This window comes from Pantherophis guttatus, chromosome 5 (assembly GCF_059756535.1).
Source record: "Pantherophis guttatus breed Tessera chromosome 5, ASM5975653v1, whole genome shotgun sequence".
Classification (NCBI taxonomy): domain Eukaryota; kingdom Metazoa; phylum Chordata; class Lepidosauria; order Squamata; family Colubridae; genus Pantherophis; species Pantherophis guttatus.
The window spans coordinates 125,756,609-125,777,942 of NC_142067.1; the positions used below are offsets into that span (position 1 = coordinate 125,756,609).

Here is a 21,334-nt window from a genome sequence, read left to right on the forward strand (position 1 = left end):
CTTCAAAGGGTCAAGTTTGGGAAATACTGATATAGAATACTCCCCCCCCCGTTTTCTAGGTATTGTACAATTTGATTCCAACTTAAAAGTGAAGAACATTATCTTTCTGCCTTCTTCTCACACATCCATCCATCCATCCATCCAACCAACCAGCTATGACCTAAGCATTCCATTGTGCTTATACAAATGTCATTCAAAGAAAACGTTACTTATATGCTTTTATAAGAATCCAACGGAGAACAACATATAGGAAAGTGTGTGCAAGAGAAAGTGAGCAAAAGTACAATGACTAAAAAAAAAACTGTCATCATGGAGGGCGAAAGGAGGAACATCACCGTGTTGTCCATGAAACCAGGTCAAAAGCTTTTACTATGAGACACTCATACATTTTGTAGCCCACAATGCTAAAAGAACCAGAAATGCATTAAGACCATTGTGGGCCCTAAGAACATTTATTTTTGGATTAATAGTCTTCTTAGGGTTATAAAAATATTCCCTAGATCTATAGGCCTCAGAAAGTCACAGAAAATAACATAATAAAAGTAGTAATGGTACCTTAAATATATTTAATCTCAGGGTATAGGCTTTTTGGTTTGTTGGTTTGTTTTTTCTGTTACTTTTTCAGATTTTTGTTTGAGCCTAATATATTTCCAGCGGGCCCCAGACACTCTGCCTATTATGCCTAAGTGATAATAACGACCATTAAGAGAAGTAATATTCTCAAAATATTCAGATAATCTGAGAGTTCATCCATGAGGGTGTTATCCAAATCTGGCTGACGTGCGCCGACGTGAACAAATGAATACGCTGGATAAAAGAACAAGGACTTTCCAGGTGTCAGTTCAAGTGTAATTTTTTTTTTTTTTTTTTTTTTGTTATTAAACATGGGTTGCGACAGAAGCTTCTACAAGGACTTGCACACAACCATGACGGATGGATGGATTCGTTCAGTTAGCTCCATCAACTCACTCAAGACACATTTTTGAACAGATTATGTACTGGTAAAACTCGGGAGACCATACATTTAACAAGAGAATTTGCTCTGAGGCTCTGCTTCCCACACTCTGTATGGAAAAAGGGGTGGAAAAAAAAAAAAAAGGAGGAGAGTACAAAACTCATAGAGTTTGACAGCTACGGAGGCAACACTTGCCATTTACATTATAAGCCCAAATATTTTTTTTTTTTGCAACACAACTATATATTAATTTAATAAAATACACAATATAGCTCTTATACACTCAACAATTTGGCTCAAATGCACTGAATCTGCAATAAATCAAGGAAAAAAATATGTCATTTGATGTAAACACATTGAATCTTCTTACATTTGCACATTTAAATGGATTGGGTGAAGGTTTGGAATGCCTGCGATGGTCGTGTCCATAAATGAATTACAAAAGGTGTTAATAATGTTAAGTCGCCTCCGCTATTACTTCCCGTATTTAACGGCAATTAAAGCAGACATTTTGTATTGTGTCTCGGATATAAAACGTAGTTACCTCAACTCTTGCTAGACACGAACTTCTTTCCCTTTCTTTTCCAATCACGTTAATTCACTTATGCATGTGCAGGACAAACATGGATTCGATCCGTTTACATTTAACTTTAATATGACAGGAGCTGTGTTACTAATGACCGGGATAATTTTTGCTGAATGAAGTTATGGAATGGATTTGAAGGGGGTTTCCATATTTTTTTTTTCCTTTTCATTTCTTTCTTTCTTTCTTTCTTTTTTTTAAGGATGTGGCAGATGCCTTTATACAGAAATGCCTATCACAAATGAATGTCAATGCTTTGTGTGCTTGGTTGCCTGACTACAAGAACTGTATGTTTATCGGATTTCTGATTGGGGATTTTCCATAGAAACCTCTAATGACTGTTGTAAACGTATCACACAACTATTTCACCCTGGTTTTTATGGGGTCTACAGGTAAACAGTGAAGTCAACATTAACTATCAGTCCTAAAAGATCTGTTTCCATTTATCTTACTCCTTTCTCTTCGATTGTCTAAGTGGCCCCAATCAATCTTTCTTTCTTTCTTTCTTTCTTTCTTTCTTTCTTTCTTTCTTTCTTTCTTTCTTTCTTTCTTTCTTTCTTTCTTTCTTTCTTTCTTTTCTTTCTTTCTTTCTCTCTCTCTCTCTCTCCCTTCCTTTCTCTCCCTTCCTTTCTCTTCCTTCCTTCCTTCCTTCCTTCCTATTTTTCTTTTTCTTTATTTTTTATTTTTTTAAAAAAAACATACACCATATTGTCTCTAATGGAAGTTTGGTAAAAACGAAACCAGTGTTATCTGAGAAAAAAAAAAGAAAAGAAAAAAGAAAGAGCAGTGAAACAAACATACTGGAGGGCACTTCAGATGTTCACTAAAAGCCTTAAAGCAGCATTGGTCTTTGTTCATCCCTGTATAAATTTTAGAACCAGGGGAGAATTTTTTTCTTTTTTTTTTTTTTAATATATAATTCAGCAGAAGAAGCAAATCAATGCCAGACTGTCTTTTTTTGTTTTGTTTTGTTTTGTTTTGTTTGTTTGTTTCTGTTTTGCTTCACTTTCTCACAGCCACGGGGTCGTTTGCCCGACAGTCCTGTAAAAGCTTGTCGATCTCCCGCACAACTTCCTCTGCATCTACGGACTCTCTCCCTAGTTCCCTGTTTGAACGGTCTATTTGCTCCAAGACAGAGTCCATATCAGCGGAGTCTCGGCTGACTCGGGAATGCACCTCGGCGAAGACCCTGGCCATCTGATCGGACGCCATGAAGGCAGCGTCTCTGGATTGTTTACTAGGTGACAGGTACTGGCTGTTGGGCTCAGCCAGGGCCCCTGTCTTGACTTCGCAGCCATCCAGAGGTCCTTTCGTTGAAGCGCAAGGCTCAATGCAGGTCTTGGTTGGGCTGCTGGATGCTGAGGGGACCTCCTGGAGAAGAGGGCTCAGGGCACGTTTGGCTTTGAGATAAGGTTTCACATTGGCAATGAGAATGGTGTGCTCTCGCTTGTCCTTCCCAAATGTACAAAAAGTCTTCTTCCCCGTGGGGTTCACAGTTTCGTAAGTCTCAGTCTCGACATTGGCTTCCACCGTGGGCACAAAGAGATTTGTTCGGTAGTCGGCGTTGTCTGTTTGGTTGGAGGCAGGGAACTGGGGCATCCAACACCTGTCAGAATGACCAAGCACTCGGCATTCATCGGTGCAGTTAATGCACTCCTCTTGTTCTGCAAGACAAAGAAGAAACGACAAGGCTTTTTAAAGTCATTCATCAGCTGCTCTGACCTGTTCAGATCCTAGTCTGTTCATTCAATGTACAGGACTTCCTGGGTAAAAACAGAAATCACAATTAAAACTCTTGAGGAAGGTACCACAAATCAACAGGTTGAGGGGCTTCGTTTATTGGAGCTACTATCAATGCACAACAGTGGTTGTTTCACTCAGCGATTGTATCAGGGGTGGGTTCTACTTACCTTTACTACTGGCTCACAGTGGGGCCACTCACATGCTCTTCTGTGCAAGCGCAGAAGCTTCTACGCATGTGCAGAAGTGTTTTGATGACGTCGGGGTCAGTGGGCGGAGCCTCCCGCTGGTTTTACTACCGGTTCTATAGAACCGGTGCAAACTGGGGGCAACCCACCACTGGATTGTATCACTTCAATCAACACTTGGTTTATAGGAGCTAGTATCGACACACAACAGGGGTTGTATCACTCAGTGGTTGTTTCACTTCAATGAACACTTGTATTATCAAAGCAAAACAGTGGTTCTATCACTCAGTGGATATATCACTCCAATAAATGTTTGGATTATTGGAGCTACTACCAAAGCACAACAGTCGTTGTATCACTGTACTAGGAGACCCTATACTCTAGAGCCATGATGGCGAACCTATGGCATGTGTGCCATATCGGTGGGCACGCGAGTTCAGCTCCGGTGTGCATGAGCACACTGGCCAGCTGATTTTCAGGCTTCTGGGCTCACCAGAAGTAGGGAAACAGGCTGTTTCCTGTCTCCAGAGGACCTCGGGGGGCAGTGGAGAAGGCCCATTTTTTTCTCTCCCCAGCCTCCAGAGCCTTTCTAGGAGTCTGGGGAGGGTGAAAATGGCCTTCCCCACCCCCCAGAGCACTCCAGAGGCCAGAAATGGCCTGTTTGCCAGAAGTTGGCAAATGGGCTGTTTTCAGCCTCTGGAGGGCCTTCGGGGGGTGGGGAAGGCCATTTTCACCCTCCCCAGACTCCTAGAAAGGCTCTGGAGGCTGGGGACAGCAAAAATCGAGACTTCTGGTCCCACCGGAAGTTGGCAAATGGGCTGTTTTCAGCCTCCAGAGGGCCTTCAGGGAGTGGGGAAGGCCGTTTTCGCCCTCCCCAGACTCTGAGAAAGGCTCTGGAGGCTGGTGAGAGCAAAAAATGGGCCTACCGTGCCATCACATGCCAGGAATCTGGGGAGTGTGGGGGGATCACGCGTGCATGCATGAGGGCAAGCCACATAGAATTATGGGTGTGGGCTCACACACACGTGACACACACACACACACACGCTCCTGGCATGCAATGGCAAAAAGGTTAGCCATCACTGCTCTAGAGTATAGGATCTCCTGGTACAGGGTCTCTACTCGAGCAGAGGGTTCGACTAGAAGATCTCCAAAGTCTATTCCAACTCTTTCCTCCTATTTATTTATTTATTTATTAAATTTATATGCCGCCCCTCTCCAGAGACTCAGGGCAGCTCCGGAATTCTGGGAGTTGAAGTCCACAGGTCATAAAGGGGTCATATTTGCCCACCCCTGTTCTATATTAATAGAAGAGGGCTATTAGGGAACTAAAATCAGGGGGAAAAAAACCTGAACTTCACCTGCTTAAGAGATCTTTCAGCCTGTGATCAGAGAATATAATCTGAAGGATAGCTAAGAGACTCCAAAGATTTATCTTTCCTCAGCAGATCCAATAACCAAACAGTGGCTTATTCTACAGAAATAAGAACATTTCACACAAATTAAGCAAGCTGAATTTCACCCAGAAGATCCCCGTTAAATTGCAATTGTTTTGCTGGATGACTGTCATCTAATAATAAGAGTTTACCAAATCCACACGCACGCCAGTTACTTTGTGCCGATAATAACACAGGAAAGGATTTTTCTGCCACTGTGCATTAAATGTGAGCTTGTCAAAAGAGGCATTATTGCTGTTTTCAGCAAAAGTATAGATTGTGTAACTAGCTTCTCTTCTCTTTGGGGATGGTGTAAAAAAAATGTGAAGATTGATTTGCACAATTCATACCATTAGGAAGAATGTCCTCTATTTTAGTTTTCTACAGACTTATTGTAATTGTATTGTATCCGTGCACTCTGCTTCTTTCTTTTCAAAATAATGGCAAGAATAGTTAAGGAAGTACGTCTCTTCAAAGATCATCATATTCATATAATGAATGGAACAGCTATTATTGTAAGTAGTTGCCTGTCTAAAGAAGGCAGGAAGCAGGGGTGGAAGAAGAGAGGAGAGGGGAAAGAGGAAAGGAAGTAGGAAAGGAAAGGAGAGGAGGAATGAGGAAAGAAGAAAGAAAGGAGGAGAAAGAAGGGAAGGGAAAGAGGAAAGGTTGTAGTAAAACAAAAGAAGAAAATGGTAAAAGAGCAGACCCGAACAATTAATTAATTAATTAATTAATTGATTGATTAATTAATTAATTGCCTAATGGAAGTTAAAGAAGAAGATGAATGAACAATGTATAAGGATGGATAAAAGACTGTACATTTAAACATGTTGATGAAAAATAAAAATAAAAAACTTTTTTCAAAAAAAAAAAAAGAAGAAGGCAGGAACAACATTCTCTACATCAGTGTTTTTCAACCTTGGTAGCTTGAAGATGGGTGGACTTCAACTCCCAGAATCCCCCAGCCAGAGCTGCTGGGGGATTCTGGGAGTTGAAGTCCACCCATCTTCAAGCTTCCAAGGTTGAGAAACACTGCTCTACATGATCAGTATAACAATCCCATCTTAGAAACTGGGTCAGCTCATTGCAGGAACGGTGAGCAGATGTTGACTTCAAAGGCAGGACTTTGATTACATCATAAGAATTAGTTGAAACATGATGGCAGAAGGTAGCTAAACCAAGATGGACTTGGATGATCTCCTCAAAAGCTATATCATGTTTAGAAGGCCACCAGAAAATCCCAGAGCTGTAGGTTAGGAAAATTAATCAGCATTGTAATCATCATCAGTGTCCAACCTTGACAACTTTATGACCTGTAGACTTCAACTCCCAGAATTCCTCATCCAACATGGCTAACTGAGGAATTCTGGGAGTTGAAGTCTACAAGTTATAAAGCCTGCCAAGAGGTTGAAGATGACTGATCTATACTGTTTTCTTGGAAACTACATTGATGTACGATCAAGTTACCATACTCTGAGCTTGATCCAAGGAATGCATGATCCCACTGTTTTCTACCCATAACTTAAGAAAGGAGTCTTCCTAGACTTCTTCTCTTAGCGACTGTCATCTACAGAATCCACAAAATAGGGCCTTCTCAGTGTGGAAGATCATTTCTCCGGGGGTTGGTTTAGCTTCATCTTCTTGAGTGTCAAAAAATCTTTCAGTGTGCCTTCAGGACTTAATATATTCTTTGGTTTCTCCCTGTAGGATATGTCAATTATTTGCTAATACTGCCTGGGGTATTTTAGATATCATTTTAATCCAACAGCTGGATTAATATATCATTTTAATCCAACAGCTGAATATATAGGTCTAAATATCTAAAACTAGCTAGTAACACCACCTTTTTTTTTTTAGTAGTACTATAAAATTATATATCAATGGAAAGATAATTTAATCAAGAATGTAATGCAATCACTTTTATGAAGGATTTGCTATTAGAATAGCAGTTACAGTATAAAGAAGAAAAGTGAAAAAAATAGGAAAAAATGAGATACTGTATACAAAAATGATCACCATAGAAAAAACAAGATATACAAAAATGATCACCATGTCGGTTAATACTTAGTTGGGTAACCTTTAGCATGAATGACAACCTTACAATGTCTTCCCATGGAGTGAACCAAGTCTTTTAGTTCTGCAGCTGTTCTAATGTGAAACCAAGATTGAATGGTTGGTTCTATTAACTGGGTTTTATTGCTGGGTCGCTTCTGACTAGCAAGTTTCTTTAGTCGGCTCCATAGATTTTCAACTGGGTGAAGGTCTGGGCTATTCCCAGGCCATTCCAGCAGTGGAATAGGATTATCTTGAAACTCCCCCCCCACAAAAAAAAAGTGGTATTATTAGCCATAAAACCTCAAAAATACACTTTTCCCAAAAGGTTTCCACAATTTTGGTCACTACTGCCTGCCTGCCTGCCTGCCTGCCTGCCTGCCTGCCTGCCTGCCTATCTATCTATCTATCTATCTATCTATCTATCTATCTATCTATCTATCTATCTATCTATCTATCTATCTATCTATCTATCTATCTATCTATCTATCTATCTATGTAAACATTGTTCCCCCTTCCAATAATTAGAGATTTAAGTACTAGTTCCATCTTACTCAATGCATTCTAAAACCTGATCGTAAAATATTGGCTTATCATTTCCTTTTGCACAAGCCTTTTCTGCTTCACTTTATACCATATAACCTGGGAACTGGATTTCCTTAAAAAAAATCAATAATGCGCAACATGAAAAGACACTTCATTAAGCATTAGAATATGTGAATGTATTGGGGGGGGGAGGAGAGGAAAAAAATGGCGGATTCAAAAGAGTCCAAATTCAATTAATGGAAGAGCTATTTATTTTCAATAGGAACCTTAAGCCCATATGTACTCAAGCCTACATTCCCTTCTAACAAATGGTTTTTCAAAGTGCTTGCAATATTGACTGTATCTTGTTCTCTCTCTAAATGTGCAGGATATTTACATTTTGCATTCTATTTATCCTGATATTTGTCTGTTGGTTTTTTTTAATTCAATCTTTCTGCTTGTAGGATGTCCATTTACTTTTTTGTGCTGAAACAGCCTTTTATGGATTTATAAAGGTATGAAATGCAGGGATAAACTGGGCTTTTTATTATCAAATGCCTATTGCGAATTTTTTTGTGCACAAGGGAGATTTTTTCTTGCTACATAATTGGGATCCTTTCCTTTCTTTCCCTTTCTCCTTCCCTCCCCTCCCCTTCCTTTCCTCCTTCTTTCCTTTCCTTTCCTTTCCTTTCCTTTCCTTTCCTTTCCTTTCCTTCCTTTCCTTTCCTTTCCTCCTTCTTTCCTTTCCTTTCCTTTCCTTCCTTTCCTTTCCTTTCCTTTCCTTTCCTCCTTCTTTCCTTTCTTTCCCTACCCTTCCCTTCCCTTCCCTTCCTTTCCTTTTTCTCTGATAAATATTATGAACAAAATAAATCCAAAGAGGAGAAAAAACACAATACATAGTAGCACAGTTGTTAAGTGAACCAGGTTTCTCCATTGACTTGTCAGAAGGTCGCAAAATGGGATCGAGTGACCTTGGGACACTGCAACAGTCATAAATAGGAGCCAGTTCCTTAGCATGAGAATGCTACAATGGCCACAAGGATGAAAAATGGTCAAAAGTCACCTTTTCCAGTGCCGTTGTAACTACAAATGGTCACTAAACAAACAATTATGAGTCTATAATTGTCCAGCCCTTCCTCTCAGATTCACAGCTCTTCCATCAAAAGCCAACAGCTTTTCTCTGAATAGACGCACAATTCTCATAACTTATTTATTTTATTTATTTATTAGTTCGATTTATATGCCGCCCTTCTCCGGAGACTCAGGGCGGCTTACAATGCGTTAAGCAATAGCCTTCATACTTTTGTATATACCTGCTTAGTAGGGCTTTTGGCCCACCCTAAGCTGTGTTCCTTTTTATACAAAGTCAGCTTATCCGGGTCCTCATTTTCCCTACCTCGAAAGGATGGAAGGCTGAGTCAACCTTGAGCCTGGTGAGATTTGAACTTGCAGTAATTGCAGGCAGCTGGCAACTAAGTGCTACTTTAACAGCGCTTAGTCCACTGCGCCACCAAGGCTCTTATTAAACTACATTACTTACATTAAACTAGGGGCAATCTTGAGTCAATCTTGGTTAACGTGTCAGCATCCATGTAGCTTTGGGAGCAATTCTCTTCATCCACGATATTTTTTTTTAAACTTGCTAGACCTGGGACTTTCTGTTGGTCTCCCACCCATAATTTGGTTTGTAAGGGCCTTGGTAGTACAGGGGTTTAAGGCACCCTGTTATTAAGCTGGTTATTAAGACCAGCTGCCTGCAATTACTGCAGGGTTCGAATCTCGCCAAGGCTCAAGGTTGACTCAGCCTGCCATCCTTTCTAAGGTAGGTTAAATGAGGACCCAGTTTGTGGGGGCAATAAGCTGACTTTGTATAAATATACAAAAGGATGAAGGCTATTGCTGAGCACATTGTAAGCCGCCCTGAGTCTCCGGAGAAGGGCGGCATATAAATCAAATTAAAAAAAAAAAAATTCACTCAGATTAACTAAGTGCTGAGTCCTTGTTGAAGGGTATATTTATATTTAAAATACCAGCTAACTTCCATTTTAAGGATTTTGTAAAGGAAGGTAGGATGGCTTTAATGATGGCATAGATAGGGCATTAAAGGAAAGTAGTGTTGATGGAAGAAATATCCATCTGGTTCAGTTCCAAGCCAGGAGAAAAACACTAGAAACATGGAGGCTGATTGGAAAGAAGGTTTAATGAATCAGCAGAACCACCAAGCCAGGGGTGGGTTCTACTTAACCTTTACTACTGGTTCGCAATGGGATCGCACGCACGTCTTGCTTCTGCTTCTGCACATGCGCATATCACCGATGACAACATCTGGGGCAGTGGGCAGGGCCTCCCGCTGGTTTTACTACTGTTTCTTGCAAACCGGTCTGAATCTGGGGCAACCCACCACTGCACCAAGCACATGGTTCTCTGAAGCAGCTGAACACATGGAGTTGAGAGTGGGGAGTATTTATACCTTCTCTTGGCCTTTGCACTTGAACTTCCTGTTCCTGTGCCAGAACATATATTCTATTGGCTATTGTCAGACTCCCATGAGGCCATGTACAAATCCTAGGAGTTTGTCTGAGCTATGCTTGGTTGAAGTTTGGCCGATGCAATGTCCTTAGGAGATTGTGCAATGTAGTGAGCTCTGCTGCTAGATGGGTTAACTGAATCCTATTATGTCCTGGTGGGTCATGTCTTAATCCCATCACCTTGGAGCTGGAGATCTTTTGTCTTGTAGATAGGCTGGCCCAGTCTTTCTTAATAGGCACCAAATAACTGCTGGCTATTAAGAAAGGTAGGGGCTGCTTTCCAAGAGCATGTTTCTCCATTTCTCATCCAGGGAAATATAATATTCTGCCTTTTCAATATTTCTCAAAATATTTCATTCTTCTAGGAGAGGGGTGGGTGCTAACTTTGCACAGTAGGAAGTGTGAGAAAGAAACGCAAAAGAAACTCCAAAATGATTCTGCTTGATAAGGGAAAGAGAGAAACTTAAGCACCCCATAACAATCCTGCATTTTTTGCCATGTCTGTTTCTTGACCTGGATTACCCCCAAGGACGGAAAGATTTCTAAGCACCAGATGAATTAAAGATGAAGTATTAAAATTGTAGAAGGGAAAAGTCTGCTCTACTACACTTTATTGAAATAGACTATAATAACAGAAACTTGAAGGTCTGATCTTGCTTGACCTTGTCCGCTTCTTATATTCCAGTGAATCCAGGAGGTGTTTGCCTGAACCACTTCTAAATTTATTAATTAATTACAAATTTATTTGCTGCCCATCTTATGTCCTACATCTCCCTCCCACCCTCCCTCCCTCCCTCTCTCTCCCTCTCTCTTGGACAAGTGTGATTGGACACACAAGGAATTTGTCTTCAGTACATAAGCTTCAGAGTACATAAAAGCTATAAGTGATAAATCATGATAGCAATAGCCCTTAGACTTATATACCTTAGACTTATATACCGCTTTACAGTGCTTTCCAGCTCTCTCTAATCAGTTTACAGAGTCAGTATATTTTCCCCCAACAATCTGGGTCCTCATTTTACCGACCTCGGAAGGGTGGAAGGCTGAGTCAACCTTGAGCCTGGTGAGGATTGAACTCCTGGCAGTCGGCAGAATTAGCCTGCAATACTGCATTCTAACCACTGCACCACCACGGCTCTTAATAAATCATGATCATAGTCATCATAAATATACATTCATCATAAATCATAAGATACAAAATTCTTATAACATAAAAGAAAACAAAACACCTTATATTTTTCCGAGGATATCCAGAATGCTTGGGCTTTCTTTGCCTAAATGATGCTTCTTGCATATTTCTAACAATTTACTTTTTTTCCCCCTGTTTCCTTTTTATTTATTTATTTTTTAAATCAAGTTTTATTGGTTTTTTCCCGCCCTAATACATATCCACATATTTTATGAAACAGAGTATTGACCATATCATATACAACTTATCATATCCAAATATATTTTACTTAGTTCCAATTTCTGCCAAAGTGTTCTTTTTCCATATTGCTAATCAAATCTTAATACGTCTATTCTTGTTTCTATAAACAGTATCTTCTTTTGCCCTCAAATTCTATTTTCTCCATTTTTAATCATATATATTCTCTTTTAATATTTAATACTTCATTCTTTATCCTAATATATTTAAACATGTTCGAGGATGCCTTTCTTCCATTTCCTCTTTTTTGTTTTACAGCGATCTTTCTTCTCTTTCTCTTCCTGTCCCTCCCTTCTTTTATCCTTCCTACCTTCTTCTTCCCTCCTCTCCTACTCCTTCTCTACTTCCCCTTCCTTTCTCTCCCTCTTCCTTTCATCCCCCATCTAACCTTCTCTCCTACTCTTATTTTCCTTTCCTTTCTTCCTCTCCTCTTCCCTTTCTTCTATTCCCCTCTCTCTCTCTCTCTCTCTCTCTCCCTTCCTTCAATCTCCCTTTCCTTTTTAAAGGGGAATTATTTCGTCCTTCAGCAGCCCACCTCTGCACTTCTTCGCTATTTATTCAATAGTGCTGAAAGCTCACTAGCAGCTTTCCTCCCCTTCCTGCTTTCTTCCTTTATGCCATATCGCGGAAAGCAGACCTGAAGTATTGATTATCATACATTACAAGCTGCTCACCACAATATTAGCCTCTTGCGTTGACTTGCTGCAAGCTGGGAGACCAGGGAAGAAAATTTAAAAACAAAAGGTAGTTTTATAGGAACAGTGGGATTTCTTTATTTATTTTTTTAACCCTTACAAAAAAAGAAACAAGAAACTCTCAACTCCAGAGCCAATTAGCACTGCCTATGGCCTAAATTAGCATTGATGAGAAATTGGGATCCATTGAAAAGGGCAGAAATAAATATGTAAGCGTCCCCACAGCTCTCGTTGCATTGCAAAACTGGGTCGGAAAAATGATATGCTCGGTTGGTCTTGATCAGATTCCAAGTTTACCTGCCTCCAGATGAAAATAAACCCTGAACAGTTCAAGTGTGTACAATGAACAGCAACAGCCTGGAGGCTTGTCTCCGTCTCTGGAGATGGAGAGGTAAACAACCAGAAGTGCTGTGTGCACGTTAGGGAGAAGCATTCCGAATATAGATCAGAGAAATTAGCCACCAGGAAGATGGGGTGGGGGTGGAAAAAGCAAGCAAGCAAGAAAGTCATCCAGGATGGAGCTCAGCTGGCACATCGGAGCCACAAATTGCAGAGCAAGGAAACCAGGGTCACCCAGTAACCGGAGAAGTTTTATATATTAGATACTGTGCCGCTAACTACAGGGAAATAAGCATTTTTTGGAGGAGGGTGCTGCGGAATATTGAAAAATGTACCAGATTAGATGGATAGATCTTGATAGAAATGACCTGTTCATACTATTATGGAAAAGCAAAAAGCTGTGATTTGATGTTAATAGCAATAGCAATAGCACTTAGACTTATACACCGCTTCGTAGTCCTTTTACAGCCCTCTCTAAGCGGTTTACAGAGTCAGCTTTTCGCCCCCAATAATCTGGGTCCTCATTTTTCCCACCTCGGAAGGATGGATGGCTGAGTCAACCTTGAACCGGTGAGATTTGAACTGCCGAACTGCAGCTAGCAGTCAGCTGAAGTAGCCTGCAATACTGCACTTTAACCACTGCGCCACCTCGGCTCTTATACCCATCTCCTCCCACTTATGACTGCATGACTGTAACTTTGTTGCTTGTATCCTTAAGATTTCTATTGATCTTGATTGCTTCCTAGTATGATTTGACTGCTTATTTGTACCCTATGTCTATCATTAAGTGTTGTACCTTATGATTCTTGACGAATGTATCTTGTCTTTTTATGTACACTGAGAGCGTATGCACCAAAGACAAATTCCTTGTGTGTCCAGTCACACTTGGCCAATAAAGAATTCTATTCTATTCTATTCTATTCTATTCTATTCTATTCTATTCTATTCTATTCTATTCTATTCTATTCTATTCTATTCTATTCTATTCTATTCCATTCCATTCCATTCCATTCCATTTCATTCCATTCTATTCCACAATGGGCAAATGATGCATTTGATATTTCAGCAGCAGGACAGGCCATGAACACAGCTTCGGCATAATACAAATCCCTGCTGCATGTTGAAATCATGTTCTCTTCTACTCCTTGCGTGCAATGTTCGGACAATGTAGCTGATTCTAGTTAAAGCATGATCAATATGGCTTCTGCCTTTTTTTAAACCTGTCTTTGTACCTTTTCCTTATTTGTACCTTTTCCCCTCTAGGTTTAAAGCAACCATCAAAGGAAGAACACCCATAGATCCGTTTTCACAGATCTGCTACCCAGGAGTTGTATTCACTTACTTTCCCTACTGGTTCGCAAATGTGAGCATGCATGCATGTGTGCTGGCTTCAATCTCATGCGCTGCATCCACGAATGCGCAAGGCCTTCCGTGCATGCACTTAGCTCACTCGCGTGCTTTCGGTGCATGTGCCTGGCCTCAAAAATAGGACGGCATAGAGTCCAAACTGGTCCGAACCGGCTGAATACCACCTCTGCTCCTACCCCTTCCTGAATCGCTCTAGTCTAGTTTCAGTGGGAGATAGTACGGAAACAGAGGAAGATATCTCTCAGGAAGGGAACAAAAGATTTGAAATCAATCACCCTGATTGCCATTTTTCATGCTTAAGCTTATTAGAAAGATAGAAAAAAAAGTGGTAGGAAGAACAGCCACTAAGTATTGGGAAAGTTGACTGGGCATATCTACTTCTCCATCTAATTCTGGATTTTTCGAATTTGTCAACTTTCAGATGTGTGGACTTCAACTCCTGGCTGGTTGGAGGATTCTGGGAGTTGGAGTCCAACACATCTTAAAATTGCCCAGTTTGAAACCCACTTATTTAAATTCTTCATGTCTGTCTGTACCATACCCAGCGGTGAGATTTGCTATGTTTTTACAAAGCCATGAAAGAAGAAATTGAGGTTTAATATATCAAACCATGTGAATGTACCCTGTTTCCCTGAAAATAAGACATCCTCTGATAATAAGCCCAATTGGGCTTTTGAGCGCATGCGCTAAAGTAAACCGCCCCCCTGAAAATAAGCCCTCCCCAAAAATATTTAAATGCAGAGCTGGAAATCAGGTAAGATGGCAACAGGAAGCCCATCTTGCTCCAGGTGCCCCAAAATAATAAGACATCCCCAAAAATAAAGCCAAGCGCTTATTTCGGGGTTCAAAAAAATATAAGACACGGTCTTATTTTCGGAGAAACACGGTATAAAATAATAAAGTCCCCCACAATCACAAAAGCATTTTGGGGAGGGCCCCAGTGACTTACCTGCCTCCACAAACTACTTCTTTCCCACCCTAAATGATTATAGAGAGCTACGAATGTGATTAGGAAACTTGGAATCCAGTTTCAGAAAATGGGTGAATTCAAGGAACCAATTGCTTAGATACTTTGAACTTAGAGCAACTAAGATGATTAAAGGCCTGGAGACTAAAACATATGAAGAAAGCATATGGGTTGCAGGAACTGGGTTTGTCTAGAGAAAAGAAGGACTGGGGGGATGTTCTGTCCTAGGCTTCCTTAGAAAGTAAACAGCACAAGCTTAGTCCCGGCAAACCTCTTTAATTCAAATGGCTGTGAATTATTGTCATTCCCAGTCCGAAAGGCTTCTCAAGCAGTCTATCAGGGGAGTGTTTACAAACACTCACCTTATCTCCCTTGGAATGTTGCCAGAGAACTAATTGCCACACGCAGGACAAGGCCAAACTTAGCACAGAGTCAAACAGAGTTTTTCCAGAGCTTATACCGACCAGATGATCTAATTGCTTCCTGCAAAAGCTCACGTCCCATTCGCTTCTCTTTTATGCCTTATGGGAGGGGCCAATCATCTCCAAGCCTTACTCCCAAGTCGACCCTGTTTCCTTAATTGTTCCTGTCTCCTGGCAGCTCTGCACATGTGCACACTAAAAAGAGGCCTCATTCTTTTGCCTCGCTGATGTCAGACTCCAGAGACTCCAGAGGCAGCAAAGAACTACCAGATGGCCTTGGCCCCCTCTCTGCCTCTGACTCAGAGCCCTCATCCGAGCCTTCCTCAGACTCCAGGACTGGCCCACGTTCCTCCCCAAACTCCTCACTGTCTGACTCTGCTGCCAGCTCTGCTGGCCGCTGGTGGGCCACAACAGGGGACATCACAGAAGTGTTCCAATATTTGAGGAGCTGCCGTAAAGAAGTGGGGGTCAACTTATTTTCCAAAGGACTAGAAGGCAAGACAAAAAGCAATGGATGGAAACTAAGCAAGGAGAGAAACAACCTAAAACTAAGAAGAAACTTCCTAACAGTGAGAACAATTAACCAGTGGAATGGCTTGAATTCGGAAGCTGTGGCTGCCTCATCACTTGAAGTTTTGAAGAAGAGACTGGACAGCCACTTGTCTGAAATGGTATAGGGTCTCCTGCTTGAGCAGGGGGCTGGACTAGAGGATCTCCAAGGTCCCTTCCAGCTGAATTCTGTATGTATGAAGATACTATTGTTCACAGCCTTTGGAGTTGTGTGCTCACATATCTGCTTTTGAACTCAAATCCTGTGATGTGAAGGATCCATAAATGTCTATTGTTTAAATAATTATTTAAAAGAAAGGAAAGGAAAGTTGGCATTCATATGAAATATGCTTAGGAGCCTGGATAGCTCTGCAGACTAAGCACTGTAATTTAACACCAGCTGTCTGCGATTAAAGTAAGTTCGAATCTCACCAGGCTCAAGGTTGACTCAGCCTTCCATCCTTTCTAAGGTAGGTAAATTGAGGACCCAGTTTGTGGGGGCAATAAGCTGACTTTGTATAAAATATACAAAAGTATGAAGGCTATTGCTTAACGCACTGTAAGCCGCCCTGAGTCTCCAGAGAAGGGCAGCATATAAATCAAATTAAAAAATAAAATAAAATAAATAAATAAATATATTTTAAAAGCCGAGGTTCATTTCCCCAATTCACTCATTCCTTAAAATGAACTACATCTCTCTTTCGAATTTGCTGTAGTTTACAATTTCATTTTATAATTCATATTACACTTACTGCATTTCCTGACATTTATGTTCTGTTAAGAGCTTAATGTGGTTTTTGCAGTTTTTGGAAGAATATACTGTATGGCATTATTTACAATTAATTAGTGTTGCAGTGGGAAAAAAATGAAATTTATGTGACCCTTGTAATTTCCATGTTCATATGTTTTTTTTTTCATGTCATTTATTTATTTCTTCTTCTTTTTTTCTTTTTCCTTCATTGTTCATATATTTTCCCTTAAAATGTTTAATAAAATGTGTATTTTCTTTAAAAAAAATAAAGTTGACTTCACACCAGAGAAGTTGTGTCATGATTTAGTGTGGAGTGTTTATGTGTTTATGTCTGAGTTTTTCAACTGCTTTCCTGTTATGAGAACATACCATATGTCTTGTGCTTATGATTTATCAATTTGTTGCTTGTATGTATACTGAGAGCTTATGCACCAGAGACAAATTCCTTGTGTGTCCAATCACACTTGGCCAAAAAATTCTATTCTATTCTATTCTATTCTACTCTACTCTACTCTACTCTACTCTACTCTACTCTACTCTACTCTACTCTACTCTACTCTACTCTACTCTACTCTACTCCTATTCTACTCTACTCTACCCTACTCTATTCTCATCCTGTCTTCAAACATCAGTTAAATGATATTTAAACACTCACAGAACCTTCCCATTATATTACTATGGATCCTGACATAATGTATCTTCACATTTATCCTAACAGTTTAAATTTATATCCTTTAATCACAGGCCTTTATTCCTCATTGGTAATTGCCCCAACATTGATTGAAGTATATGAAGGAAAAAGAGATTCTCACTGACCACTTTTCTTTCTTAAATGCTTTTCTCGCTCTGTATTAAGAGTTCTTCTTTTCACTTACAAGGTTAGATTCAGGTTTTTAAGTTTAGTTTCCATTGTTATCATAAATATGCCACTTTTGAATATCTCTCACGAGTCTTGATCTTTGCATGTGCCAAAGTTTGTGAATTATTCATTGGAATCTAAGCTTAACTGGGACAGAAATACTTAAGAGAGAAAAGTAGAAATTTAAGATGGAATGGATGTCTTGCCTGCAGTTTGGAAAGATATATGGGTATATTTTGAACAGGCGTTTCTTCATTTCAAACATCTCCAATTGGACATTTTGGACATTTCTTCTGTGAAATGTCTTGACCCATATTTCCATAAAGATCAGACTCTCATTTGAATGCTGCAGGGTCCCCACCTTAAACAATTTATTTGTGAACCAGAAACAATCATTACAGTTCTATGAATAATCAACAAAGGTGATGGCTGATATCTCCGAATTTGACAACTTTACAGCTGTTGCAACAGCTATAGAAAATCTCTTAAAATCAATATTAAAAATGCATTACAAAGTGCCTTGCTTTTCAGAAGTAGAGTATGGACTGAAAGCACTCTTTACTATAAGATATTTATAACCTCAGTAGAAGATAAATTGATGGGTGTTCTGACATGCCCTAAGGGCAATTGATGTATCAAGGGTTCAAAATTGTGAACCCACAGAAGAACAGAGCTGGAAGGGGCCTTAGAGGTCTGCTAGTCCACCCTCAGCCCGCTCAGGAAAAAGAACTCTATACCATTTCAGAAAAATGCCTGTCTGATCTCTTCTTTAAAACCTCCAGTGATGGATGTCTACGAAGATTCTCATTCATCCAAGTCATGCCTGCCCCAAAGGTGTTTTTTCAAGAGGCAACTGGACTTTCTGTTTTTTTCTTTGAAGTTTCGCTTCTCCTCCAAGAAGCTTCTTCAGCTTTAGAGCTGAAGAAGTTTCTTGGAGGAGAAGCGAAACATCTTCAAAGAAAAACCAGAAAGTCCAGTTGCCTCTTGAAAAAGCACTTTGGGGACTCCAGTGATGGAGTACCAAAAACTTATGAAGGCAAGCTGGTTCCATTGATTAATTGTTCTCACCATCAGGAAATTTCTCCTTAGTTCTAGGTTGCTTCTCTCTGTCAGCGTTCCAATTTATGATCTCCTCCAACGCTGACATGAATGAGAGAGGGAGAAGCTTTGCTTTAATGCTGAGATGAACTTTTACCTAGTTTCCTGCTCCTTAGTAGATGGCGTTACCTGGGTGATGGAGGGAGGGGGGAATTCCTGTGAAAAGAAAGTGCTTGGGATGGAGAGATGGATCTGCACGATGGCCAATGAGACATTGGGGTTGAAGAACGGAAAGGGAGGGGTTTGGAAGGAGGTGCCAGTTTTGGCTGCACAAAGAGTTCAGGGATGTCGTTCTTTCTATTCTTAAATAAAGAAAAGATTCATTAGAGACCTTGCGTTTGAGAATGAAGTTTATTTAAGATAGCAGCGAAACCTGACACTCTCCTTGATTTGTTTCCATCCATTGCTTTTTTGTCCTGCCTTCTGGTGCTTTGGAGAATACGTTGACCCCCTTGGATTTGTGGCTACATCAGATTTCTCTTCTAACTACAGAAATCCTGAGAGTGGATAAGGTAAATTTTGGTGTGTTGTGAATGGGTCAGTTTAATGGTATATTGCTCTCCCATACCTTTCTATCTCCGCCAAGCCTTGGTGGCACTCACTTTTGCTGTGCAAACTTCAATCAGTAGCTATAGTTGTCAAGTTGGTATAAGCACTCCTCTGCTATGAGATATGGTGTTCTTTAAAAAATAAGAACAATCAACGGATGCCGCGGAATTTATCTTCATCCTTAATTACGATTGATCTTGACATAAATAAACAAATTGAGTTCTCTCTACTGAAATTCTGTTATGAAACAGAATCTGCATATTTACATTGGCCTAGGTGCTTTTTGTTATTCAGTTACAAAAAGCAATTAGGAGGCTTAGATTAGAGAACTGATTAGCAATAAATCTAGAATATGACGGCTTTTTTTTAAAAAAAAAAAATTGCTGAAGAGGGGAGAAATTAAAACGTACAAAGCTTTCAACTCTAGTTAGTATTGGCATGAGACATGTTGGTAAATGATGTGCGAAATGTCCACAACCTCACACTCATTAATAGAGAAAAGACCAATGTGTTGGTTTCCAAGACAATCTGCACGATATCGGAAAGTGTTTTCTCCTGTCTGTTATATATTCTATTATGTGTTTCTACTGCATATGATGTAGGGACACGGTGGCTCAGTGGCTAAGATGCTGAGCTTGTTGATCGAAAGGTTGGCAGTTCAGCGGTTCGAATCCCTAGTGCCGCGTAACGGGGTGAGCTCCTGTTCCTTGTCCCAGCTTCTGCCAACCTAGCAGTTCGAAAGCACATAAAAAATGCAAGAAGAAAAACAGGGACCACCTTTGGTGGGAAAGTAACAACATTCCATGCGCCTTTGACGTTTAGTCATGCTGGCCACATGACCACAGAGACGTCTTCGGACAGCGCTGGCTCTTCGGCTTTGAAACGGAGATGAGCACCACCCCCTAGAGTCGGGAACGACTAGCATATATGTGCAAGGGGAACCTTTACCTTTACCTTATTGCATATGATAAGTCCTTTTGCACTGGTTCCAATAGGACTCCTAAACCAGGTGCCTTACCTTGCCTATTTTTACAGGTTACTGTTAATGACTCCAAACTTCTTCCTGCTTCTAAAGCAACCACCATCAATTAGGATTTCACCAAAAAAAAGAGACTAAAATATTACCAGGGAACCAGTGAGGATGAGCAGAGCTCATTTCTCAGGGACAGGCACCAGCAGCTTTTGAAGCCGTGGCACAAATCTGGAAAATGAAAAAAGCTTTTTTTTAAAAAAAAATAGAAAGTCCATTGACTGCCAGTGTTTTTGAATAGCACTAGCACTTAGACTTATATACTGCTTCACAGTGCTTTCTGGCAGGAGGTTGCTTTATTAACTACTTTTAAGGGTTAAAAATGTCATTCTCTTTTTCTCATCCAAATCCTAATTTGGTCGAATAGCAATAGTACTTAGACTTATATACCGCTTCACAGCCCTCTCTAAGCGGTTTACAGAGTCAGCCTATTGCCCCCAACAATCTGGGTCCTCATTTTACCGACCTCGGAAGGATGGAAGGCTGAGTCAACCTTGAGCCTGGTGAGATTTGAACTGCCAAATTGCAGGCAGCCGGCAGTCAGCAGAAATAGCCTGCAGTACCGCATTCTAACCACTGCGCCACCATGGCTCTTCAATCCCCACAGCCATGCCGGTCACATGGACACTACCGTGACTTCAGAGGGAAGGGAAGTCAGTCTTATTTTTTGTGATAGTGCTTTGTAACGTGTTTTGTGCAGGGCTTAAAATTGGTGCACAAAAATACTAGGAACAAAAAAGCTGCTTTGGTCGAAATAATAAGAGCCGTGGTGGCGCAGTGGTTAGAGTGCAGTACTGCAGGATACTTCTGCTGACTGCCGGCTGACTGCACTGACTGACTCACTGGCTGTAAATCACTGTGAAGCGGTATATAAGTCTAAGTGCTATAAGGGAGTATTTCTTTCTTATACACCCAACAAGGACCAGACATGAATTTGAAAGAAAAAAAGACAGATAATGTTTGAGGGCAAATAATGAGTGAGTAGGCATATATAAAAGGTTAAATAATGTCTCCATGTTCACTGCTTCAAATCAAATATTTATTACGGTCATAGATCATGATGATGACAATGTTGTTATCCATTCAGTCATGTCGGACTCTTGATGTGTGAACTGCCATCGTTCACTTGAGCTTTGCATTCATTAGCTGTCAATCTGCCATGAATTATGGGGGATGGAGCTGGTCAGAAGGGAGAAAGGCTAACTAACTAAGAACCATGGTGGCACAGTGGTTAGAATGCAGTACTGCAGGCTACTTCTGCTGACTGCCGGCTG

At 40.5% G+C, this 21,334-nt stretch overlaps 1 protein-coding gene across 6 annotated transcripts in view; it reads right to left on the reverse strand.

Moving 5' to 3' along the window:
• Positions 1-205: 205 nt before the first annotated feature.
• PCDH17 (protocadherin 17) overlaps positions 206-21,334 on the reverse strand; it is a 224,136-nt gene continuing 203,007 nt past the window's right edge. For 5 of the 6 annotated variants that reach the window (XM_087895562.1, XM_034416657.3, XM_034416622.3 and 2 more), the window contains one exon: positions 206-3,202. Coding sequence is in view for 3 of the 6 variants with exons in the window: in XM_034416622.3 (XP_034272513.1) it covers positions 2,541-3,202 (662 nt within the window). In the remaining 3 variants the exon portion in view is untranslated. The remainder of the gene's footprint in view (positions 3,203-21,334) is intronic. The other variant, XR_009621132.2, reaches the window with a different exon arrangement.